Source organism: Fundulus heteroclitus, chromosome 7 (assembly GCF_011125445.2).
Source record: "Fundulus heteroclitus isolate FHET01 chromosome 7, MU-UCD_Fhet_4.1, whole genome shotgun sequence".
In the NCBI taxonomy this organism is placed as follows: domain Eukaryota; kingdom Metazoa; phylum Chordata; class Actinopteri; order Cyprinodontiformes; family Fundulidae; genus Fundulus; species Fundulus heteroclitus.
In genome coordinates, this window is record NC_046367.1 from 37561638 (window position 1) to 37588755 (window position 27118).

At 40.3% G+C, this 27118-nt stretch overlaps 2 protein-coding genes across 6 annotated transcripts in view; both read right to left on the reverse strand.

Moving 5' to 3' along the window:
- The window catches only part of epb41l5 (erythrocyte membrane protein band 4.1 like 5), a 55699-nt gene extending 54933 nt beyond the window's left edge, over nucleotides 1-766 (reverse strand). For all 4 annotated transcript variants that reach the window (XM_021308639.2, XM_012882575.3, XM_012882574.3 and 1 more), the window contains exon 1: nucleotides 557-766. The gene's annotated coding sequence lies outside the window, so the exon portion shown is untranslated. The remainder of the gene's footprint in view (nucleotides 1-556) is intronic.
- Nucleotides 767-5182: 4416 nt separating this feature from the next.
- The window catches only part of ptpn4a (protein tyrosine phosphatase non-receptor type 4a), a 113829-nt gene continuing 91893 nt past the window's right edge, over nucleotides 5183-27118 (reverse strand). For both annotated transcript variants that reach the window (XM_036139585.1, XM_036139584.1), the window contains exons 16-27: nucleotides 22646-22805; nucleotides 18925-19008; nucleotides 18787-18843; nucleotides 18489-18645; nucleotides 16316-16482; nucleotides 16132-16222; nucleotides 15982-16043; nucleotides 15691-15837; nucleotides 12917-13045; nucleotides 12428-12576; nucleotides 10185-10320; nucleotides 5183-9098 (exon numbers count right to left, since the gene is read on the reverse strand). In XM_036139585.1, coding sequence (XP_035995478.1) covers nucleotides 8715-9098; nucleotides 10185-10320; nucleotides 12428-12576; nucleotides 12917-13045; nucleotides 15691-15837; nucleotides 15982-16043; nucleotides 16132-16222; nucleotides 16316-16482; nucleotides 18489-18645; nucleotides 18787-18843; nucleotides 18925-19008; nucleotides 22646-22805 — 1723 coding nt within the window. In that variant the 3' untranslated portion in view covers nucleotides 5183-8714. The remainder of the gene's footprint in view (nucleotides 9099-10184; nucleotides 10321-12427; nucleotides 12577-12916; nucleotides 13046-15690; nucleotides 15838-15981; nucleotides 16044-16131; nucleotides 16223-16315; nucleotides 16483-18488; nucleotides 18646-18786; nucleotides 18844-18924; nucleotides 19009-22645; nucleotides 22806-27118) is intronic.

A 27118-nucleotide genomic window follows, 5' to 3' on the forward strand; every position in this document is an offset into this window, starting at 1 on the left:
TGAAGTAGTCCTGATTCCTTAAAAACTGTTGAATGGCCCCTTTTTTCTAGTGCGAAAGAGCAGATTTGTGAATTCAGATGATATAATTTCAGCGACAAAAAAAGACAAACCAAACTAGATTTGTTTTTAAATCCACCGTTTTTATTATTATTATTTCAATAATTTAAAGCTGAATTTATTTCATGAATTTATCGTTTTTTCTGCTTCAGGTTACATCTAACCAAATATGTGCGGATTTAATAGCGTGTTGTCCACTTTAACTTCGCATTTTCCTTAACGGTACGTCGCCTTTTTTCCCCCCCTTAGTAACCGACTTCTGGAACATTCTCTGCTCCGCGACGACACGACCGACCGTTAAATCCCCAGCGACACCTGTAACGGTCAGGGCCTGAAGTACCTGAACAGAAGCAACAGGTGTGCGCTCGTTTTATCACACGGGCTGGCCGCTGCGCATAGAACCCACCGCGCAGACGAGACGCCGAACGTGCCCCGCTGCGACAAAACAAACACCACCGTTAGCTCGGAGGGGAGCTCGCCGACTCACTCGCATACTTACAAAGAAAAAGCCTCCTGTGGGGAAATCACGGGGAAAGCACGTCCGCCTGCATTTTACTCCGCTAAACCGAGCGTTCATGTAGCTCCATGCTCTGTAACTTGGCTCTAGTAACTCAGTTTATCGGCTTTTTCGTCCCAAAAACCGCCGTCCGTCCTCCACAGTATAATTTTCCTCACAGTCCCAACAAAAAAGTAGGAGTCGAGCCCTCCACAGGAAGTGACGTCAGTCCAAATCCCGAATAAAACAATCCTAATTTGCATATTTAAAGAGGCGGAACCCCCTTTTCCTCCTCATTAGGTCGTTTTTTGCATTTTATTTTCTTAAGACAGACAATCGTCAAATACAAATACTAATATGTATTGGACGGGTTTCCTCCTTAAGAGCTTATGATTGTATACTTTCAACACAAGGTGACTAAACGGGACCCATAGGCAGAAAGTGCTACAACGTACTATTAATAAAAATATTTACCAAATATAAAAAGTTATGGTTTAATTTCACTGAAAGTCAGAATCTGAGAACGTTTTACTCCTTGATGTATTGTAGTTGCATTATTTACCTTGTCTTCATGAGGCTGCAGCACCTTCTACTGATCAACTGAAGGAATGACTTTTCAGACACTGTGGGTCACTCCAGGAGTTTCATGCTGACACTGTTCAGACAGACTGTTGCCCCAAGCTTTTTATCTCCACACCTACTCAGATGATAGGTTATTATTTCCAAGGTAAATACAGAAATTGCACAGTGCAAATGTTTTCATACACCTCTTTACATTTTGTCACACTACTATTCAATAAAATTTTATTTATGTAGCGCCAGTTCACAACACGTATCATCTCAAGGCACTTTACAAAGTCAAATTCAATCAAATCATCCAGACAGATTGGTCAAAAAGTTTCCTCTCTAAGGAAACTCAGCAGATTGCATCAAATCTTGACAAGCAGCATTCACTCCCGAAAGAGCCTAGAGCCACAGTGGACAGTCGTCTGCATTGTTGAAGGCTTTGCAGCAATCCCTCATACTGAGCATGCATGAAGACACAGGGGAGAGGAAAACTCCCCTTTAACACAAAGAAAGCACCAGCCGAACCAGGCTCAGTGTGAACGGTCATCTGCCTCGACTAACTGGAGGTTAGAGAAGACAGAGCAGAGACACAGAAAAGCACAGAACCACTCATTGATCCAGGAATCCTTTCGATGTTATATGGGAATGGCAGGTGATCTGCCTCCCCTGGATGATGTCACAGCAAACAGAACTCCAGACCAGGTGTACCTACTATGAGGAGAAAAAAAAGACAGATAACAAAAAGTTAAAAGTCGTAAATAACAACAAAGAATGCAAAGGTGGGGAACAGTAGGAGTACTCAGCAGTGAGAAAAATAGATCTTGATGTCCCCCTAGCAGCCTAAGCCTATAGCAGCATAACTAAAAGATTGCTCAGGATATCCTAAGCACTCTATAAGCTTTATCAAAAAGGAAAGTTTTGAGCATAGTGTTAAAAGTAGACAGGGTGTCTGCCTCACGGACCAAACAGGGTGTTGGTTCCACAGGAGAGGAGCCTGATGGCTAAAAGATCTCAGAATCAAGAAAAAAAAAAGTATTAATCCCATGAATGGCAATTCATATCAGTGACCCAGCCAGACATACACAGAAAATAGACAACCAGATAAGTATGTGCTACAACCTTTTATACACAATGGTCAGAAATGCAAACAAGACACTTAATTCAAGTTTAAAAACCTAATTGCAGAAGACATAAAATATTTACAATAATGAGTACTTTTGATTATAGGCATGTAATAACGCCAACTTGAGGGCATTAAACTAAAACACGTAGATAAGACATGCCTCTGATCCAAGGCTATGATCTGATCAGCTTTCTTAGTGACCCGGCTCTCCCAGATCTGCCTCCCATTCTACTTTTAGAGACTTTAGGAACCACCAGCAGACCTGCAGTCTGAATTTTGAGGTTGGTTAAAAAAACTCCAACTTTAACTTGTGAAACTCTAAGGGAAGTTCTTGTTTATTTTGCATTGTGAAAATTGAAAATCATTGGATTAATTCTTATTGTTAAACCAATTGTAGTGTAAAAAAAAAAAATAGTCGTACTGTGTACGTTTTAAACATATCCCATGATGCCATTTGGAATATACCAAGCAACCAGTACATTATGACTCCAAACTTCATGTTTGGAGTCATAATAGAGTCCTGCTCAGTGTTGTATAGTAATGAAGTAAAAATACTTCACTACTGTACTTAAGTATATTTTGAAGTACTTTATACTTTTCTCGAGTATAAAATTTTTTGATAACTTTTACTTTTACTTCACTATATTTCTGAACTTAATTGCATACTTTTACTCCATTACATTTTCAATGTTTGGTTTAGTTACTCGTTACAAAAAAAGAGAGAGAGAGACTCACGCATGCAAGTGTTTGGACCCCACCTACTGATTGACTGCGACAAAGTCGGGACTTGCCTGGTCTTGTTCATCACCACCAATGGGATAAGAAGCGGGTTCAGTGGTAAATCAGGTTAAATTAATCTTGTGGTATAGGTAGAGCATCTAATAGCAGAGAGTCCTAATTTTCTTAACTAAATTTCTCCTGCACTTGGCTGTTTATATTATTTTAAGTGAATTTGACTTTCAAAGTTTACCAAAATCTAAAAAATGTCATTCAAACTGCATTTGCTATGTTTTACTTTTTACTTATACTTTTTATTACATTACTTGAGTACATCTCTTTTTACAGTAATTTTCATACTTAAGTACAAGACATTTCAGATACTTTAAGACTTTTACTCAAGTAACATTTCAGTCAGTGACTTGGACTTCTACCAAAGTCATATTTTGGAGAGGTACTTATACTTTTACTTGACTCCGAGATTTCAGTACTTTATACAACACTGGTCCTGCTTAGAATCCATGTATCCCCCCAGTGTTCATACTTTACAACTTCATGTAGATCTGTGTGGAGGAACACAGAGAACCATTTCTCATACGGTCTCATAAAAACAGGAAAGATGGGAGAACATGCCATTCCTTTAAGGCAGACGGGTTGGTCCTCCTAAGTAAGCAAACAGCTACATGCAAATGGATAGTTTCTTTAATTTGCTGACGCAGAGTGCCATCATTACTTTAAATGCTTTAGCATCAAAAACAAAGCAAGTTTTATAACAAAGATAATCTCACCATCATGCAATGTGAGGGTATACGGAGGGCTAAAAACAAAAACCAGCCCTGATGGCAGACCATGGTACTTCCACATAGAAGGCGGTGAGAATAGTCAAAAACAGGAGAGAATAAGGCCACAAATATGTTAATGAAAAGTCTTCCCATTCACCGTCACGCACTGATGCCAGAGTGAACTGATCATGAGGAAAGAAGATCGTCACTCACCTTTTATTTTCAGGTATGTCCTTCCAAAGCACTTTCATGCTTATACCACAGTATCTTTAATCTTCTACCAAAAAAGACAAAATTCTGAGATACTTAAAGCTTCTCCTCCATAATGGTCTTCTTTGTTGACATGTAGGCTACCCTGCTGATTCTGATCAGATACACCCTGATGAGAACTTACCCAAGCTTTTTTTTTTTTTTTTTTTTTTTTTATGTGGGCTCAAAGCTTTGGGTGGCATGCCCTGCAGTGCAGTGCCCACCGTCTCAAGCTAAAGCAAAACATTTTTACTCTTGAGGTCTCAAAGTCTCCATAAAAAAAAATTGCATGACTTTACTACCTACTATGGATTCCTGAAAGAAAAAAAAATTATGTCCTATCTTCACAAACATAAACATAGTTTTCTATAAGCCAAAGGGACTTTAACTGGAACTGCATGCTGATTTCAGATCAAACTGCTTAAAAATTGTGTTTTTAAGCAACAAAACCTCCAGTTACCGCGCCGTTCTGAAACCTTAACATGGCTCAGTGGGTTTTTTAAGCAGGCAAACAAAACAAACGCCCAAATCAACACAGATGTGATTGACCAGAGACATAATCAACCTCCTCCCATGACAATATCACTCCCTGCAGATCTCAAATGAATAGAAAAGCAATGAGACTAGCTAAAAACACAAGAAGCTCATTAACCAAACTAATGTATCTCTAGAATTTGGTGAAATAGAAGCTGGCATGTGCAATTCATCCCGCTAAAACGCCTCAATATGCCGTACAGCCCCAGCAATTCACTGTTATTTAATCAAGGCCTCCATTTTTCCTGTAAGGTTCCCTTCAATTGAAGTCTGAAGTAGTGATCACATCTTTCTCATGAGCTAATTTGTCTTGCCTAACCTCACTTTTACAGTGTGGAAAAGCAATGTGATCTGAAGCCACATCTCCATGCTTTGACAGACAAGCTTTAATTGTTCAGAATCAAGCTCATAGACACGTCCAGAGCACTGAAAAACCATGATACCAGAAAGAAACGAGCAACCGAGGACAAAGTCTTCACTTTTATCACACAGGGAGCAAATAAACCAAGGGAATAAAACACTTTGTGGTTCATTAAATATATACACTCTATAGTTTTGAATAAAAACAAACAAAACAAAGAAAACATCTTTGAATTACACAGCATGTGTCACATCTGGAATCATCCAAGTAAAAATAAAACCATTTTTCTGCTCACAAATGATTTTCCCTTTTATTTTAAAGTTTTTTTTTCATATACAACATTGTATTTACATGGTCTAGTAATATTTACAGAAAATGAACAAGTGGCACTGTGTCATTAGGAGTTCTCTTCTTTGTTCTTTACATGTCTCTTTTTCAAAAAAAAAAACAAAAAAAAAAAAAGATAAATTAAGAATAAAAGTACTTATTTAAACAATGCTTTACGTCTCTTAGATTTGCTTTTTATTTTCAGTAGCACTACCTGCCGGCCCAGCCTCTCTACAAAGTGCTGTCCCCCTTCTCCAAACCAATTAAAACCGATATTAGTTTCTTTTTTTTTTTGTTTTTACAAAAATACACCAAACTTAAACCCTCCCCCACATCTCGTCACCTCCACACTTTTGATCAACCAGAATTTCCGACCCCTACTTAAATCATAAACTTGCGGTTTCCGTCTTATTCTAGAGATTTCCCGCCTTTGTTCGGTTTTTCTTTCGGAGCTGATTCGCGGCTTTAAGCTCCCGCGTGCGTGTGCGCGCCAAACAAAAACAGTAAAAAACCAGTTCTTCAGCGAGTCATTGATTAGCTGGTTTAAAACTGAGCTGTGCTTCTGGACCCAGCGTACTCCGCTCAGATGTGTCATTTGCCTGGAGGCCATGCAGAGAGAGTGGGATCTGCCTACAATGAAGCGAAACAGAGAGGCATCAGGGTGGAAGAAACGAGGAGAATGGATGCTGTGTGGGCAACGCGGAGATGACTGAAGGATGCTGGGAGAGCGACACAGCAGAGGAAAGCTTAAACAATAAATAAAAGATGGAAGAGGACGGCCGCTTGTTGTTCATCCACAGAATTGTGATTCAGCTCTCTGAAAAGGAAGTTTCATAGTTTCTCGAGCAGGACTCTCAGATTTATTTGGATGAATTTTTTTCGATCTTGCGTAACAACGCGACAGAAACGACGGACGAGGAGGAGGAAAGGGCGAGGAGGAGGCGCGGTATATTCACACCCCTTAAACTTTGTCCCTTTAATAATAAGCTGACAACCTCCCAATTTCTATTTATTTGATGCTTCCTACAATAAGCCAATACAAAGTGGTGCATAATGGTGACGTAGAAGTAAAACGAAGCATGGTTTCCAAAGTGTGTTGCCAACATACGCATTCAACCTTCTTTAATCAGAACTATTCAAAAATAAAATCAGGGAATAATTCACCTGTAATCTAATTTCAGTATAAATGCAGCTGTTCTGTGAATTGCTCAGATGTTTTGTTCTTTCAGTGGGTAAAAAAAAAAAGTAAAATAAATGGTGGTGGAAGCATTATGCTGTTGGAAGATTGTGAAGACTCTACATGTGTGTACATCGATGAGCTCATTAAAAATAAAGCTATTCTGTTTTTATTCAGACCTCAGAGGTTTGTAAAAAAAAAAAAAAGCAAAAAAAAAAAAAAGCTGCAGGCCAAAAGAAAGTCACTGCTACATGTGGAGAAAACGCAACATCCTGATAGGAAAAAGATGGCGGAGCGCTGAAAACCAGGCAAGGCAGACAGAAGCAGAGGTTCAACTCCCAATAAAACAACATATGGCCACTCTTCAATCTACTTCAAAGCACATTTGTGTGCTAGAATGGCCTAGTCAAAGTCCAGACCTAAATCCAATTAAGAATCAGCGCAAAGGCTTCATCCCTTCTGACTGAGCTGCGGCTGATTTAAAAAAGACGAATGGACACACGGTTTAGTCTATAGAGCTTTATAAGTGCAAGATAAAAAAAAATAATAAGTTAAAAACCATGCATCCTTTTCCTTCAACTTCACAGTTATGCATTAGGGTTGTGCTGATATAAAATCCTGAAGTTTGGGGCCGTAAGGCGACAAAAATCGTAAAAAAAAAAAAAAGATTTCCTCTTTTGTGAATAATTGTAAGGAAGGAGGCAGATCAACAGGAAGCAGAGACGTGGTCCACACGTATCCCAAAACTCAGAGCTGCAGGCCGTTCTAGACGAATCCATGACCAGGATGGGAAGAAGCCAACGAATTAACAAAAATAAAGTTTAATTAACTGTACCAAACCCACAACAACAACAAAAAAAAACCCTAGTGAGGTAAAAACAATCCGTTCTTCTCTTTTATCGTCATTGATTTAACAGCTGCTGTGAAATGATAGGGACGCTGGAGAAGATCAGATGGAAACGACGATCGTACGTTATTCTTGTGCTGCCTCTGGATTATTTTCTGTCCACTAAGCTCAGATAAAAAAAAAAAAAAAAAAAAAAAAACCTACAGAAGTCTTGACCCACCCTGTGCGTGAAGACATTCTCAGATCAGGAGCTTTTAAGCGGCTGAGATCGGCTCACTGTAACGAAGCACCACAGAAAGAAAGAAAGAAAAATACTGATTGCATAAACATTGTAGCAGCTTTTCACCACCTCTAAAAAAAAAAAAAAGAAAAAAAAAAAAGCATGAAATATCTGCGTTGCAAACTCATCCTGGTCAGACTGAAGATGTCTTCTGGAATGAAACAGGGCTTTAATGTTGGTGTCTGGCTCAAGGACACTTCAGCAGGAACACTGAACGGAACAAAAAAAAAAAAGAAAAAAAAAAAGTGAAGTGATTGTTGTTGAGTTTGAGATTCTAGCTGAGTAATCACTTTTTTTTTTCCTGTCTAAGCCCGTTAACTCCAATTAGAGGACTAAATACTGCTGGGGATATTTGCAAATATTGATCTCCAGTAAACAAAGGCCCTGAGGATTGCAAACTATGAATATTTGTGTGTGTGTGTGCGCGCGTCAAAGCTAAGAATAAAAACAGCACAGGGCATTAGAAAGTACCGAGCTTGCCACGCCGTCGAGTAAAAGAGGAGAGAAAGTGCTTTCAGCCGTCCACCTGTGAGTCTATGCTGTCAAAAAACGTAGACAAGAAAGCGGAGAAAGATCAAACCACATACAATAAATTAGATCACCACCTCCGCCTCCCCCCGCCACGAAAAGCCAAACAATAAAACAAAAACAGAGCAGGGGAACACTATTTCACTAGTTAAGATTTAATCTGGAAAGCATGAAGCTCTAGACTGGTACAAACAAACAGAACGTGGAGCTTTTGCTTTTGTTCGGTGGACACGGTTTGAACTGAAACACGATAAATACTCTGAGCAACAAAAGATAAGATTTCTCTCCGTCGGCTAAAAGGCAGGTCCGTCTGGCAGACTCGCTTAGGAGGGGATAGGGCGACCCTTTGGGTAAAAAGAAAGAAATGAAGGAGTGTGGGGGGGGCGGGGGGGGGGGGGCAGCCCCTCCCCTTCAGATTTATGGCACTACAGCGATTTCCCAATCCAGAATTGATTTTTTTCGTACTGTTTTAGTCTTTGTACACTTGTTTTCTAACCCTGATTATAAAACACCCCGTCACTGTACCTATTCAACACAGCTGGATTTTTTTGTTTGTTTGTTTGTTTGTTATTGTCTTTGTTCATAATTTTCGTGTTTGTTTGTCCTTTTATCCGTTTTTGTCAGCGTAAAGTGCAACAGTGCTTCTGTTTTCTCCTCCTCCCAGTGACCTCAGGCGTCGGCAGGAACGGGATCCGGCTCCGGCTCGGGATTCGCGCTGGTCTCGCTCGTCACGCTGGTGCAGCTCGCCACGCTCGGCTCCTCTTCCTCCTCCTCCGTCACTTCCCCCACGTCCAAAACCTCCACTTCCTCGTCGTCGTCGTCATCCTCGTCCTCTTCATCCAGGCCTCCCTCCAGCAGCTCCACCACGCCTGCCTCCTCTTCGTCATCCGCGTTCTCAGCCTCCACTCTGTCCTCTTTCTTCTTCTCCTCCTCCTCCCCAAGTTTTTCCTCCCTTGGCTTCTCCTTCTGCTGGTAGAGGGCCAGTGTTTGGGGCTTGAACAGACCTTCCTCGTACACTTTCAAGATGGCCTCGCACACAAAGCGGTACTGGCTCTGATTGAGTGAATAAAGAATAAAGGAGAAAACCGTAAGCGCCGATCGGACTCCACATGGTTCCTACAGCATAATGCAAGTTAAATTCAAGACATTTTAATACCACTTGAAATAAAAAGTTAAGATCAAATTCACGATAAACAAGAAAAACCTGGTTGCGACAACTTCACCCAAATGTTTATTTTAACATAAACCATTACTTTCTGGCCCAGTAGACATGTTTAAAATTTTGAAAAAACATTTCATATAGGAAGAAAGCTAATTACAGATATATTTTTAACAACTACTGAACTGAATTCACAAACTTTGGTTTTGTTCCCTACTAAAATAAACTATAAATCACTTTTAAAAACCACCTCTTTTTTCCAGCTATGGTCCGGCCACAACGGTTTTTATTGGTTCCGCTATCGGGACGGAACCAATAATGGTTACATTGAGCCGTTTGGTAAATTAAAAAAAATTATAATTGTGTCAATTATTTTACTGTTTAGTAAGGATTACAAAAATAAAATCCTATTTATGACCTGGTAACAATTTTAAGACCTAAGAAAGACTGATTTAAGACATTTTATTGCCAATTAAGGCCTTAGTTTTAAGTTACAGAATTCAATGCCTTTTAAGACTTTTTAAGGATCCGCAGGAACCCTGCTCCAGGGTTCCTGCAAACCTCGAATGCAAATATTTCATACATTTACATAATAAAATTTTCCAGAGCTTGCACTCATTTAGGTCCGTTTAAAAATGAGGAAATACTACATTTCACTATAAATTTGTGACAGGGGGACAAGATTTAAATGTGAAATCTGCAAAAACCAGAAACTGGATGGATGGATGAATGAAAGAAAGAAACAAAGTGTATATAAAGAAGAAAGGAAGTATACATAATGAAAAATACAATCAAGAAAGGAAACAAAGAAGGAGAGTTAAGGAAAATACAAACAAACAAGGAAGTAAAGACACAAATGGAAAAAAACAAGGAAGAAAGGACGCAAGAGGAAGTATATAAGGAAGAAAATAAGGGAACGAACGAAGGAAGCAAAGGAAGGATGGAGGCAGCAGCAAGGTCACAAGGAGCGGTCTTCTTACGGGTGTCTGTATCATCATGGCTCTCTGATCTCTCATGGTTCTGACGATATCCAGAGGATACACAGGCTGGCCGCACTCCATCAGACACAATGCAGTCTCCATGGTGATCAGGACCCCTGTTCGACCAATGCCGGCGCTGGAGAAAAAAAAACAAAAAAACATAGACAGAACATAGACATAGACAGAAATTAAAGCCTCTCTCTTCTTAGATGGTGAAATGTCAGGACATGAGAAACTAAACACACCAACTAAACTAAATATTCTTCCCAAGTGTGTAATATCACTCCTCCACGTCCACAGCTCTCTATCCGTCTCTGTCAGGAGGACAGAGTAGCTGGACTACACTGCTCTGATTCTAACATAAGGCCAAAATAATTATTTATATTGAATAAACTTACTAGTTTTATTGTTGCTAGTGCGTACTCTGGGCACAGACTGCTTTACATGAATGCACTTCTAGTTTAGACATTACAGTCAGGCAGTCTTGTAGACAGCTCAGGGGTCCTATCAGGTAGTGACAGTGTACTGTAATGCTCTGAATATCCATTGAGAACAGCGACTTTGTTGCTAACCAAAGTCATACTTACACATTTTAACAGATTTCTGAGCGCATTATATCATAAAATCTGTTAGTAAGCACAACAGTAATCATATATAAGGTGCACCATCAATATTTGAGAAAATTTAAGGATTTTAAGTGCTCCTTATAGTCTGACAAATACGGTACTATAAAATAAATATAACCCCAACTGCACATAAATTAAATAATTGTTTTAACTGTGTAAAAAACACACAGCTGATGTCGTTCCTGCCTGGCATAATGTTATCATATGGCTGCAGGTAGCAAAATGTCTGCTTCTATAGCTTCTGGTCCCACTTGTTAATTATCAGTTGAGGACATTACGTTGAAAATACGTTTTCTATTTTTAATTTTCTAAGACTTCACTGAACTAGCTTTAACATAGTTAAATAATGGATGATAAAATCCCCACTTCAGCATCATCGTGCTTGACAGCCGGCATAAGGTGTTTTATAGGTGGTACTTCCTGCCCCAACATAATCTCTCTGCTGTGATCGTTTTAGAGATCATTGCTCCAAGAAATCTTGTGACTTTGCTTTTTGCCATGTCATTTTCAGAAACAACTGGCCTTTTCCCGGAGACACTTCAAAAAAACGTATACTTCTTAGATTTAACCTTAATATTCAACAACCTAATGGTAGAGTCAACGATTTTTCGGAAAGTTTCCCCAAGTCCCTGTTTGAATAACTCTGCATGTGCAGGACCATCCCACCTGCTCATCTGCTCTTCAGGGGGATCGCGTGAAAAAAAATCTCCAGATTCACTTTGGTTTTATTTCTTTCTACTGAGGCCTTCCTCTTCTTCTCTTAAATTTGTAAGCGGTTTATGTCTTACGATTCTCAGCCATGTTCAAAGTATAGAGAGAGAACAGCGGAGCTACAATAAACGGCTAACACAGAAGCTAACCGCTAAGCTAACCGCTAAGCTAACTGCTAAGCTAACCAGATAAATAAACACTAGAAGTGCGCATTGACAGCCAGCTAGTGAAAACTATGAACAATGGACACTGGCGTTACGTGAGCGCGTCAGAATGAGTGACATGTGGGATAAACAATAGATAAGGTGATACCCCCGGAATCTTATATTATATATTTTCTGAATACATAATGTATTTAGTACTGTCAGGATGGTTTTACCCACTATAATAAAAAGTGTGTCTGATCAGGATTACCAAGTTGTGCCTTTTTTTTTTTTTTTTTTTTGAGCACTACACATTCTCCCCTTGGGAGAAGTTTGAATGGATGATCATTTCTGGGAAGATTGGCAGCTCACCTAAAAGTTTTCCACTAGTTTATAACATTTCTCTCTGCAGAATGGTGGATTTTAGATTATCTGCAAGGAGCGTTGTAACCCTTGCCAGATTGACGGGGTGCAACAATTGCTTCCCTACAGTCTTTCCACCATGGCATACACTTACTGTATGTACTCCAGGCTAAAAAACTAAAAAAAAATTTAAAGACAAAGCTTATTTGAGGCTTTTTTTTAACTAAATGTGAACATAACAAGCTACCTCATGCTCCATAAAACTTCATAATTAAATAGGAGGGTGCTTTCATTTTCACACGACGGACGAGAGAAAATTACTTCTGTGACTGAAGATGAAGGCTATCTAAGCACAACTCATCACCGGCTTCCTGCTGACGTAAATTCAGAGACTGTGTACCTGCAGTGCACCACCATCGGCTGATCCTGTCCGGCCCGTTTGCTTCGCACCAGAGCCACAAAGTCCAGGAAGTCTGTGGAGTCGTCGGGAACGCCGTGGTCCGGCCAGGCCAGGTACTGAAGCTGAGTGAGCTCTCTCTGCTGGTCGCTCTGAAGAAAGAAACAAACAAAAAACGTACAAATTACAAGACTTCCCAGGACGTCTTTCGTAGAAAGAGGAGAACATGCACTTCAACAAGGCAATAAACTTTTCATCTACATACATTCTCTGCTTCGCAAACAAAAACTATTCCTCCAGCTCCTCGCTCCTCTGGTTAGTTCATCTTTTCTCGCCCAGCATCCAGAAAAAGATCAGCCCACACCGGTCACTATGGCTACACAGCTCTTCGGGGTCCTCGGCACGCTGAGTGTATCTGGAGCGCCGCCTCTACCTCCCTGTTGGCTGTAGTGTGTGTGTGTGTGTGTGTGTGTGTGTGTGTGTGTGTGTTACCTGTGTGTGAGTGAGCGTCATCTCCCGCACCAGGAAGGCGGAGTTGCCCTCTTCGTTGTGGCACGACACCTTAAAGTCCCCGTAGGTGGCGCTGCTGTCCGGGTTGGGCCAGTACTGGTGACACTTGACCTGCAAACGCAGACGGAAGGATGTAATGCTGGTTCCTTTCTTTCAGAGACGGATACTTAAAGTACTTCTTGATTTTGAGATCATACAAGTTGCTAAATGTTAGAAAGTTCACATATTATTATGACCTGAGGGGAAAAAAAAAAAAAAAATCAAAATTCGATGAAAAAGTGGATTTTTAAGGCTTTTTAGCTCAAGGCTCATAAAAAAATGTTGCATGACCGATGACGTAATATGTGGATAGGCGTTGATCTGTTGACATGGTAACAAGATACTTCCTGGTTGCAAACTCGCTTTCTCAAAGACAAATAGACGGATTAAACATGGCTAAAAAAATGTGTGGCTTATGGTTGGTAAACTACCAACAAGGATAATGTCTCTTTACACACATTTCCAAACCCAAAAAGTCACGGTGTTGTGCGAAATTCAGCTCCCCTGTGAAAATCTGTTCCCCTCTGTGTCAGGAGCGCTGCAGCCAGAGAGGCGGGGTTTCACGGCGCTTCTGATCGGTTTCTCGGTAAAACAACTCATATAATCATGTCAAGATTGTAACATTCAGTTTACAAAATTGTAAAATAAAAATAAATAAACGCTGTCTTCTTCAGGCAGCTCATCGCGCAGTGAAGCGTAGAAATCTCGCCGTCATCACAGCAGCCTGCTGAGAAGCGACATGCTCTCTAGTGAGCGGCATGGGGGTTCCGAACCGAAAGGGCTATGGGTCTATCCCCACAGCCCTTTCGGTTCGACGCCCACAAACACCCACAAACTACGTCATCGACCCAAAGTGTGGATTTTCAGCCTAGCGGTCGCCGAGGGACTATTTTAAGTCCTTAAAAAAAAACTTTTAACGGCGCAATCACGATCTTAATGCTACATTTTTTGAAAATATGGTCACTAATGCATGTATTTCCGAGCTGGTCGATCTCAGAATCAAGAAGTACTTTAAAATCCTGTCTTTCTGATGATGGCTGTGATCGTTACCGGATGTTTTTCACAACAAATTTCCAGGATTCTCCATCCTTTTTAATCCATTTTAAAAGTCTGGACAAAAAAAGGTAATTCTGGCAGATTTTCCTACAGGAGGGGGGTGTTAAATACGGACTGTGGGGAGAGGTGGCCCAGTGGTTAGAGCAGGGGTGTCCAAACTTTCTGTGACGTGGGCCAAAATAGTAAAGTCAAAAGTACACGAGGGCCAAAAGGAAAAATAAAATAAAATAGATAGATACATACATACACCAAATGTTTTAAACCTGCTCCACAAAGTATGTGAATGAAGTATTTTAATTAAGTTAGTCAGATTCTCTGTTGGAAAGAGAATTGATCCAAAACTTAAAAATAGTTTTTCACATTTGCCAAGTTAGAATTTGGTCATCCCAGTTTTAAACTCTCTTGGGAATTGGTTGACTTTTTATTTATCAATTCTCAGTAATAAGAACAGGTTTTGGGTCAGTCTTTCTCTGAAAACTCTTGTTGTATTCAACCAATTTTGATAGACAAATAAAAGCAGAGTTTGTGCATGATTGTTGTGGTCCCATTTGCTATGAAATTAAAGAGAATATAAAAAGTGTAGTTATTAAGTATTTTGTGTTAATCTTAATATTTTCAATTGAAAGGTTTTAACTTGTCTGCAATAATTTTTCCCTAATTAAAATGTTATTTTTAATTAGTGGTGGAACCAAATTGTTTGACAAAATGCAGTCGGGGGGGCCGCAGAAAATCAGTCCAGGGGCCGCAAATGGCCCCCGGGCCACACTTTGGACAACCCTGGGTTAGAGCATTATACTTGTGTCCTGGAGGTTCTGGGTTCAACTCCCACAGACTGCCACTCTGGGTCCCTGAGCATGACACTTATCCCCACATTGGGGATAACATGGACAACATAGACAAGAAGCGTATCGCTAAAATAGAAATTATATTCATATTCAAACACATAGATTTTTTAAGTGCAGCCCAGGCCATTTTATGCTGTTGCTTAGCGACCTATTTTTAGATACAGAACACACAAACACTGAAATCAAACTCAGCCCTTTATCCAACCAACTTTTTACCAAAACTGTACGTTTTTAAAAATGAAAAAGAACGCTTGGTCTTTAAACTCTCTGAAGGGGGCGTGGCTTAGTGATGGAGGTTCCTGGGTCTGGGTTGTGATTGGTTGGGAGGATGTAATGACTGTAGTATTAACCTACATGGCTAGAATGCAAAAGGAAGGAAATCTGTTATTCTATTAAACCTTTTATTGACACTTTTTTATCATTGATATAAGTCTATTGATCGATATGTATCGTTATTGAATTATCGTCCAGCCCTAGTCCAGATTGCTCCCCAAGGGGATGGGTTAAATGCAGAGAACATAATTATATGGAGTGTATGCTGCAATGACAATAAAGATGATTATTTTTATTATTATTATTATAGAAAAAGGGGTGATGGACGGAATGAAAAGGTCTGCAAACGTATTTGTCTTTGATGCTCCACACACCTCATCTATGCTTTAATTAACTCACTTATTTCTGGCATTTCTGGGCTACATAGGAAACGCTTTTCTTTCATTCACATACTTTTTTAAACTGAAACAAGTCAAAAAGGGCGTTTACAGTGAATAAGTGAAGACGGAGGGTTAGGGAGCAGATGGCAGTGGTTGTACATACCCGCCCTCTCTCCACCTGCGTGGTCAGCATGACCACCATGGACGAGCCCTGCTCCCAGCTCATTCTCCAGAAGTCGGGGCAGGTGTTGGGCAGTGGGCCCTGGCACGCGATGTAGCGGTTTATCAGGCTGGACGCAGGAATCTCCATCTGCACAGAGGGAAACGTCGAGCAGCAGATAATGTTAGAAAACATGTCCTCTTGTCTCTTTCTCACAGGTGAGTCACATGAAAGCTCATAATTAAAAAAAAATAGGGCGTTTTTTTTTCCACTGAGGAGGAGGAGCGAGCTTACGTTGATGTAATTTGCATTGATGTAGTCGTCTGTGCTTTTCAGTACGACCCGTGTGGCATCATCTGTCGGCGGAGAGAGGCGAGAACAGGGAGATTACACAGAGACAGAGTTGAAGATGAAAGCAGGCGGAGCCAGGAGGGAGTCACCTACATGGGGATATGTCTCTGTAGCGGTTTTTGGAAACGTTCTGAGGTAATTTGGCACACAGCATGGTCATCCCCGGCCTCTTCCTGTACAGTTGCTGTGGGATCAAAGGCGGAGATCGTCAGGAAGATAAAGCATTTCCTCCGCCGGTTAATGCACAGGTCTGACGGTGTGAGCCTGCTCTCCTCACATCAAACTGAGCCAGTATGGCTCCGCTACTCAAGCCTTCTTTCAGAGCCATCATGGAGTCCCTCAGGGCGTGCTGGTCGAGCTGGGTGGGGTCCTGTGGAGATTTCTCTGGGATGTACTGAAACTCCGGCTCCGGGTCCACCTTCTCTTCCACCACATCGTAGATGGCTGGAAGACACAGAAACAAATCTCATTTCTGCAACTTGATAAAACAAACACGGTCTTGTTATTTGAGGAAAAATAAAAAAAATAAATCCAACTTTTAGACTTGACCAACGTTGATGTTTCTTTATGTTTGCTTGACGGAGATTTACAATCCTCTAGCACAGGGATGTCAAACTCATTTTTATATGGGGCCACTTTGGCGTCATGAAGTCATTTAAAGGGCCGGTTGCACGTGTACAGACGATACTTTTCATTTCATAATTTCATTCTAGGTCACATAGAAGTATAAAAAATGCACAGTAACATAAAAGTAGCCCCCTTAGGCCCAGTTTATACAGTTTATCTGCAAAAAAAGTTGATACTGGGGTGAGTTACACTTACAGGAAGCACAATTTTAGCCACTTTATACACTTTAAAAGGATATATGCCTCGATTTTATGAAATTATATGCCTTTTTGTTGGCTCTTGAGGGCCGGATAATTTACCTTGATGGGCCGGATTCGGCCCGCGGGCCTTGAGTTTGACACCTGTGCTCTAGCACAAGGGACACTGCAGGATTTGGCCTTTAAGACAATAAAAAAACTATTTTGTCTTTAAAAAGCTACCATTTAAAACAATCCAAGCACTTTAAGTTTATTGTCCTTTCCATGAGAAGTCAGAGTCTGCTGTCGTTATCATTGACTAGCGCAGCCCTCCCCTGTTACTGCACACAGCAGGCCAGCTGGCTGAAAGGAGGCTACGACACCTTTCCTCACAAATAAAGACAAATTGTGCTATTTGTAAACATTTCCAGGGCGAAACACACAGATTTGCTTTAGTTACATAGATTTTAGAGTTTGTAACATGTTAGACAGACTGATTAATTAACAGGCTAATATCATCTCGTTTAAATTCCAGTCTTAATCAAGGAGGATTAGAAGGATAATGAGGTTTAACAGTTTTCACAAACAGCAAGTTTACTTAAAAATGATTCATTCTATATATTCTCTTATACTCATTTATAAAAAAAACAATACAAATATAGTACAATTAAAATGAGAAATTGAAACCAATTAGAGATCAAGTGTGCAAGAAGCTTTTGACTGGAATCAGATTGCTAAGGCACCCAATGTCAGCTATCTGCACATTATGTTTGAAAGGTAAATACCACAAGTACAAATATGTCTGCAGTTCTTTCAGGCAGCAAGAAAAAAAGAGAGAGAGAGAGAGAGAGAGAGCAATCCTTAAAGCGATTAACAGGGAGGCTGAATGCATTCTAGAAAATTGTTTTAATCTCTTAAAGAACGGTTTGCAAACCTCACCTTGTTTATACACACCCCAGTTTTAGCTCAATTTTCTATGAGAGTGAGTATCACACTGCAAAAACAGATCTAAAAATAAGTAAAATGTTCTTAAAGTTAGTGATTTGATTTGAGCAGGTAAATAAGATTATTTGCCAATGGAATGAGTATTTTGACCCCTAATATAAGATAATTAGACATTCTGCACTTGAAATAAGATAATGGAGATGAGCTGTTCCTATTTTAAGGTCAAAAATCTTGTTCCATTGGCAAACCATCTTATTTACCTGCTCAAATCAAGGACAAATACACATATTTTAAGAACATTTTACTTATTTTAAGTTCTGTTTTTGCAGTGCAGGCCTTTGTGATGGCCACTCCAAAACATTACCTTTGTTGGCCTTAAGGGGCTTTAATTATATTAAGGGTGTTGTTCATATGGAAGATCAGAATGTGGCCTAGTTTTAACGACCTGGCTGACAAGGCAACATGTTGCGTCATTATTTCCATGTAATGTTTTCTTCCCTGTATTTTGTGAAGTGCACCAGTTCCCTCCTGCAGCATAAACCCCCCCCCCAAAACTTGATGCTATTGCTCTTCACAGCTGGTGATCGTGTTCTCAGCCTTGCAAGCTAAACGTAATCGTCATTATGGTTAAACCTTTCAGTTTATGCGTTGATTGGGCTATAAACTACTTTTGTCTTCACCTTACATTTCTGAAGAGCTTACCGTTGGGCCTGACCAATAGGATGAGCTCCCCTGAATGGCTTTCACAGCTGGCTTTGATGAACATCACCACCTGGTCATGGGTGTGCTCAGAGATGTCCCGCCCGTTTATTAGGACCACCTGGTCCCCTTCGTTAAGGCGAGGCACGCAGAGGTCGGCCTGGAGCCGCAGACACGGAGTGGAAGGTAAAACGGGGAGATTTTATTGGCCAGGAAAGCATCAGGTGACCGAAAGGCTCCTGCTGGGCTGCAGGCTCAGATGTTTTAGTGGGAATCGTTGTGTGTGGAGTCGTTTACTCACCGAGGTTCCCGGAGCCACTCTAGACACAATGATAGGCATCTTCTGGTCAGCCCCACCCTGGAGATAAAGATACTCGTTAAAGGTCCAGAGCCTCAGCAGACTGGGAATTATCCAATGAACCGGAGATTTAAAACTCACCTTAACGTTGAAGCCAAAACGTCCGTGTTCGTCAGGCCTCATTTTGATCAGGACCAGATTATCGTGCGGGACGACCCCGTTAAGCTGAAAGCACCCGTTAAAAATATTAGTCACATTTAGATCCAGACGAATCAGTTTTAGACTGAAGTAATAAATACGAAAAATGTAAATGAGATAAAAAAAAGATTTAAATGTTTCAGAGATGACCACCAGGGGGCAAAAAGCAACAAAGCTGAAAATCCATGTTAGGCCACTATTTTAGAGCTGGAAACATTTTATTTAAATTTTTTTCAAAACATGGAACTTCAGTATTAACACTTTTTATAGCCGACACGCTCCTGTGATATATGATTGTCAGATAAAAGGTAATTTTAAAGTACAAGCTCTCTTTCTGCTGTTGCAAAGCTTTGTGTTTGTTGATAATCTGCATTTAATGCAGAAAATATGTTTAGCATTTCATAGAGATTTAAAATAAAAAATAAAACAACAAAAGGTATTTCTCGCAGCATATTGAACATCCTCTTTGCAACAACAAATGCTAGCTGATGGGTGAAATTGTATTAAAGAAGGACAAGGTTGTTTCATATAGTTAAAACAAAAAATAAAATAATCGTTTTGGGTTTTAGCTTAATCACACAGTCAAACTTTAAACATTTCTTTAAAAATCTGTGACCAAAGCAGTTTTTTTTTTGTTACCGAGACTTTATTTTTTACAAATTGACCAAAGTGTACATTTAATTAGTAATTCATAACAACCTTGGTTTCTGTGGTCTAAATATGGTACAGAAATCAATTTCCCTTGGCGACTCTTCAAAATGGGAAATTGGATTTTTTCTTTGACCAATCTGTATAATCTGATTGAATTTGACTTTGTAAAGTGCCTTTAGATGACACGTTTCATGAATTGGCGCTATATAACTAAAATTGAATTGAATTGAGAGAAAACAGCATTTAAAAATTATTTGTAGTGATCTGTATAAGTCCAGGAATGGCTTCAGAAATGGCTACTCACAAACTTTCCCATATCTACAGCCAGATAAAGTTAAAAAGAAAGTCCAGGTGGTTCTGGTGGGAGATAAAGAATGAATTTATGGATGAGGGCCTTTGGTCTGTCTTTAACTACGGTGGATAATCTGTGCCGCTGGGCCTATTTATCATTCTAAAGGCCTTTTCAAGCTCATGGCATCATGAATAAACCAGGACATTTTATATAAAAACATTTTAGCCTTCGCCAGAAAGTTAGAAAAAGAGTCATCGCTGGGGATCTCAGTGGCATGATGATCACATGTGGCCAAAACAACAACAAAGCAGATCACCAAGACATGAATCAACCTTTTCTATGCACATCTGACCTTCTACACCTAAAAACTAAAGAAATGCACGAGCTGAAGAGAAGAGCGCATCAGAGTGGACCCATTTTATGTTGTTCAGCAAAAACAGAGGTTATTCTTCTTCTGTGTTTTTTTAAGGGGAATTTGCTAACTGTGGGTGTCAGAGTGGTCCTATTCTGAATAAAGCCAGGTGCATATACACGCAGCTCATGATCGAGTTAATTGATTAATCGCCCCATGTAAACGGTACAATCCAAATATTTTTTTGCTTTTTAATCTAAACACATTTCAATCCGACAGTGAAATTATGTGCATGTAAACTTAGCGGTTGTCTTAAGTTTGGGTTTAAACAGGCCAGGCTCAGGGATGGAGCTGGTTCCAGTGTCCGGGTGCCAGGACTGAAAAGGCCCGGTCCCCCCAATGTTTAGATGTGGCTCTGGGAGCGTTCAAGTAGACCTTAAGTATGTAAGCAGGGTGGGTGAGACCATTCAGAGCTTTAAAAACAACACAAAGTTTAAAATCTGCTCTCAAACCGCCAGCCACAACATAACGGGGATGATGCCGTCACATCTGGGCGTGTGGGTTAAAAGACTCAGAGAGCGGTGCAGCAGTCAGTTCTAGAGCTGATAAAAGCTTGATTAGCCTTCTCAAGATCAGCACGCTTCAAAAAAGGCTCAACTTTAAGCAAAACACAAAGGTGGTAAAAGAGTGAACAATGCAGACGACTGTCCACTGTGGCTCTACGCTCCTTCAGGAGGAGTGAATGCTGCTTGGAGAGACTTGATGCAACCTGCTGGGTTTCCTTAGAGAGGAAACTTTTTGAGCAACCTGTATAATTTGATTGACTCTGGAAAGTGCCTTGAGATGACATGTATCATGAATTGCCGCTATATAAATAAAATTGAATTGAATTGAATTGAAAAATTGAGTGGACTACTGAACCAACTTGTCTGTTGAACTGAATAAAATCCAGATTCACTCCCAGTTCTTCTTAACCTGACTCTCGCCAGACGTACGTCGCTCCGCCTAGCTTCACTCACATCCATCTGGGACTGATCCATAGGAATTGCCTTTATTGAAGGCTGGGCCTTATCAAAAATCCTTGCATATGATTGGATAAGCCACTTGTCTGTCATCTTTATCGACGTGCTATTTCAACCACTCACACCGAAGCTAACCCGTGACGCTGATGAGACAGACGCAGGAAAAAACAAAACTTTTTTTTTTTTTTTTTTTTATGTGTTGGCGGCTCTAGGGGCACGCGTTTTATTGACAGTGAAATGACAGGAAGAGGAGGGAAGACAGGCGGCAAAGCGCCACGGGTCGGAGTCGATCCCGGGCTGACCGCGTCGAGGACTAAAGGCCTCCTAAAGGCCCATTCATACCCTACGTTTGGCCTACACGTCCGTATTTCTGTCCGTACGTTCTATCCGTTGACTCCTATCCGTTGACTCCTTCATACCTCCGTCCGTTGAGGTGCGCAATAACCAATATTTTCTCTAGGTGGCAGTGCTGAGCGCCAATGATTCGTCACAGATCAAACATGGCGACGGTCCAAGACGTGATTTTGTTGTATTTGCTCCGTAAGTAAACTTTTTGTTTGTCCCTGTGCCCCGGACACGACACATCATATGTGTGGGTAGTTGCGGACAAGTTCCGCAAGTTGTTCCTCGAATCCCGCCATTGTTTAAAGCCCAGAATCATAACCTTCTTTGTGATTTTGTTGACATTTTGTACTGCAAACTCAATAGCGCCCCCACCGTTTCCGGTAGTATTGCTCCATATTGATCCGTTTCGTCCGTAATCGTAAGCTCCCAATTTTCGTGTCAAAGTACGGACGAAATCGACGGTTAGAACGTATGAAACACTCCACACGTATCCATATCCGTCTTTTACGTGAGGTATGAATGGGCCTTAACATGGTTCGCACTAACCGCTCTGCTGCGGACGCGTCCCGGAAAACAAAACTTGCCAAATCCGGTCGGGAGAAGGGCGAAAACATTGTATTTTCTCTGATGTTCTTTTAATGAAACATTATTAGGTAGATTGGACAACACGGAACAAATAGCAGCATCAATGCTAACGCTTGTTTCCTCAATGCGAGCCGCCGTTGTTGTCTGAATCAAAACAGTCTCACGGTCGCTTCTCCACTACGTCACATCTATGAAACTCCAGCCCTGCGTCCTGATTGGCTGGACAATAAAATTGGTTGGAGAAATCACTCTCTATGGGAGACGTCCCAGATGTATGTGAGTGAAGCTAGGCGGAGCGTCATACATCTGGCGAGAATCAGGTTAAGTTCTTCTGCCGCTTCCTTAAAATGTGTGAAGCGGAGCAGCAACCCCGGTATCAACAGTGAGGCACCCTGAGCACGATCACTGGGCTCTGACCGTGGTCTTGTCGGCGTTGACAGGAACGTCGTACATCTCGTTGAGGTGGTTGTCCAGGAGGCTCTGCTGCGAGTGGGCCTGGATGATCTGGCTCAGCGTTTTCCTGCTCAGCTGCTTCGGGGGCAGAGCTGGAGGTTGGCCGTCTACCCCGTCAGGAGACCTGAAGGAAGAGGACAGAAAACCTTTTACAATAAACGGTAAAAAGGAGGGCAGAAAAGCAACCGTTTATAAAAAGGTGATATGGTCTCTATAACACTAAATCATTTGCAAACATACAGGACTGTCTCAGAAATTTAGAATATTGTGATAAAGTTCTGTATTTTCTGTAATGCAATTAAAAAACATGAAATGTCATACATTCTGGATTCATTACAAATCAACTAAGATATCGCAAGCCTTTTATTGTTTTAATATCGCTGATTATGGCGTACAGCTTAAGAAACCCAAATATCCTATCTCAAAATATTAGAATATCATGAAAAAGTATACCAGTAGGCTATTCAACTAATCACTTGAATCGTCTAATTCAGGGGTGTCAAACTCATTTTGGTTGAGGGGCCGCATTCAGCTTAATCTGATCTCAAGAGGGCCACACGAGTTAACTCATTGCAAGATTAAATAGAACTAATAAATGTGGACTTGTTGTTGATTGTTATATTAAATTAATTTCACTTTTATACAATATATTATGAATAACATCAGCGTTTTTAAGAAAAGTATGTGCAATTTCAACAATACTTTTACTCAGTTAAACATTTACTTGTGCATTATGCATAAGAACTGATCACAGTGATTATACAATGTTGAAAAACATTTATTCACATTTTTTGGAACTTAAAAACACTGTCCTGCATGACAAAATACATCAAACAGATAAAAATTAAGAAATGATTTGAATTTTTCCACACCTGAAGCTTAATCTGCTAATTAAAACACAGCGCCCCTTGTGGACAATATAGGAACTGCAGATTTTCAATGAAAGGAAGTACATGTTTTTTTCAATAATTGTTTTATCATTCTCTTCCTTTTATCTTGTCCACTTGTGAAAGTCAAATCTGATGAGCTCTTTGTGGCATCTTATTGCCACATTGCCAGACAGGACACTGTCTGGCATTTATAATGATAATGCATTTAGCCACAGGGCCGGACTAAATTGTTCGGCGGGCCGGATCCAGCCCGCGGGCCGTATGTTTGACACCCCTGGTCTAATTAACTCGAAACACTGCAGGGTTTCCTGAGCCTTGAAAAACACTCAGCTTGGTTCAGTAAACTAAATCACAAGTATGGTAGTGGTTAAGAGACGACATCAGATTCTCACAGTAACTGGTGTACTGACCATGGCATTACTGTCCTTGATTGGCCTGCCAATTCCCCTGACCTGAACCCCATAGAGAATTTGTGGGGTATTGTGAAGAAGAAGCTGAAAGACACCAGAGCCAACAATGCAAATGAGCTAAAGGCCGCTATTGAAGCATCCTGGGCATCCATAACACCTCAGCAATGCCACAGACTGATTGCCTCCATGCCACGCCGCATTGATGCAGTAATCTGTGCAAAAGGATTCCCAACCAAGTACTGAGTGCATTAATGGACATTTTAAAATGTTTGATTTTGTTTTGCTGTTATAATTTTTTTTTTTACTCGGTCTGAGGAAATATTCTAATATTTTTCAGTTTTCTTCAGCTGTACGCCATAATCAGAGATATTAAAACAATAGAAGGCTTGCGATATTTCAGTTGATTTGTAATGAATCCAGAATGTATGACATTTTAACGTTTTTTAATTGCATTACAGAAAATAAAGAACTTTATCACAATATTCAAATTTTCTGAGACAGTCCTGTACTGTAAATTTGTTTAAGAAGAGACACAGAAAACTATGGAAGCACATGAGGAAAAATAGACACAGAAATAAGTAATAAAGCTGTTTGTCCCAGTGCATTAACCTCAATAAAAAAGCAGCAAAGTGAAGGAAAACAAGCGCCCCTCCCGCTCCACCTCCATCGGGCAGACAGTAAAAGACCGTAGGTGCGCGCGGGGGGGAAATAACGTGGTCAGTCAGTTAAAGCTTTCAGCAACATCCTTTGTGGGTTAAAGCTCGTCGTTTCACTTTGTGCGCGGAAAGCGGCAACGAAGTGGCGTCCCTCGGGGGGGAAGGGGGCATCAGTCAAAGAGCATTGCGTTTGTTTTGGCTGCTGCAACTGGTGCCACTTTGTGTCTCAGACAGACACACGCAGACTGACATTTACTACGGGTCAAAACCAGGTCAGGCTGAGACGGTGCTCAGCAGGACGGAGCCGCGGCGGCACGTCCGCCTCCTTCGCTCTCGTCACGTCGACACGAGGCAGACGCGCGTAACGGATCTGCAAACATAGTCATATCTTACAAATATCATAAAATATTAGTGCTGTCAAACGATTAAAAATTTTAATCGCGATTAATCGCATAATGTCGATAGTTAACTCGAGATTAATCGCAAATTAATCGCATATTTTATCCTTTTATTTCTGAAACTGTAATAGCCTGTTTGGGCATTTTAATGTGCAATTTTGCAATAAATGACACTAATAAAATACATGCTTGTACAAAACATATTTTTATGTTATTTTTCAAGCACTTTTCAGAATTGGAATGAAAACATCCTAGTGCCAAATATTAAGCTTAAACTCTGGACTATAATGGCTAAATGACTAATCATGACGCCCTGATGTTTACACCATGTGTAAACAAATGTGTAAATAAATACCTGTTTTCATGCCGATATATATTTTTTTTGCCTCTTAAACAAAGCTAGACATGGTATTATGCATAAACATATAAATTAATAAAAATTGTACATTTCAATAAAGTTATAAGTTTTGTTCATTTCTTCACTCTCTCACATCTAATTCTGAGCTTTCACAACAATAATTTCTTTGAATATTTTTGCTTGCTGTTTCTATCCATATTCATAGAGTTTAAGCCTGGAAAAAGGTTTTAAATCTCCAGGTCATTCCAGTCTTACACTTTGCTTGCAACTGGGCAGGAGCTTAATACCCTTGAAAAAGACTGTTTAGTATCTGTTTAGTAACTCCAGGTCCTTCGTTTGGCAACGTGATTCAGCCTTAGTTTGTCAAATACAGAGAAAACAAATTAATAAGCATTAAAATGCGGTTTATGGGTTGGGTTTCTGCAATGTTATCAGCATGTTAAAAACTCATCTTCAGAACCAATGTCTGATAAAATGGTGATCTGCACCATGTAATCTACTTTCAGCAGTTATCACCGGTTTTTGCACCGTAAACTGCAGAAAATACATGCAGAGTTGCTCTCTCTGCCTTTACTACTGTCGGCTCCTATGGCGGAGGGATATTTCAGCTGGATACAAAGTGTGGGCAGTGCAGGCAGGTTTCATAATAACCGCTGTTTCGTCACTTATTTTAGAGCCCAAATAAACGATTTCACTTTCAGAAACGTGCCCAAAAAAAAAAAACGCAACCCGTGACTCATGAACTTTAGAAGCGCTTTTAGAAAAAAGAAGCCCAAAGTCGCATGTGTCCGAGGGTAAAAGAAACTTCGCGCTCACTGTTGACAACATTAAGCGCAGCGCGGGTCTGTCTTGCTACAGTTTTCTAGCACTCTTGAAACTACGGAAAGCGCCGAGGGTAAAAGAAACACAGTCCGGAGAGCGCGGCGGGGGAAAAACATTAGGGCGATTAACGCCGACAAAAAAATTGTCGGCGTTAAAATGGGTTTGCGTTAACGCCATTAATAACGCGTTTAACTGACAGCACTATAAAATACTCATTAAATATTTCCCCCCTTACAGATTACTTCTGTTCTGCTTATTTGTCACATTTAATGCGTCAGATTAAACAAGCGTTAATCAGGAAAAGACTCAAATTTGAAATTATGACTTAATTTATTAAAGGGAAGAAAAAAAAGCCTACTAAAACCAACCTGGTCATGTGATAAAAGAAATTCACCTTAAATATAATAACTAGTTGTTGCCTGCAAGTGTTTGTGAAGGAGGAAATTAGTCCCGCTTGTCTCTCACTGCAAAAACGGAACTTAAAATAAGTAAAAATGTTCTTAAAATGAATGTATTTGTCCTTGATTTGAGCAGGTAAATAAGATGATTTGCCAATGGAATAAGATTTTTGCACTTAAAATAGGAACAACTCATCTCCATCATCTTATTTCAAGTGCAGGATGTCTAATTATCTTATTTTAGGGGTCAAAATACTCAGTATACAAAAGCCCAGCAGACAGTATCAGCAAAATAACACGAGAAACAATCCCACTTATGCACATTAGTTGGAAAATTATCACCACATTAAAAGGAGAATTGCTCACGTTTAAAGGTTAAATCTTTTTTTTTTTATTTCCCATAAATGACCTTACAATAGCCATGACGTGTCAAATGAGTTATTCTCCATTTACTGCAGTTTCCTCTATAGCGGGGGTGTCAAACTGATTTTGGTTTAGGGGCCGC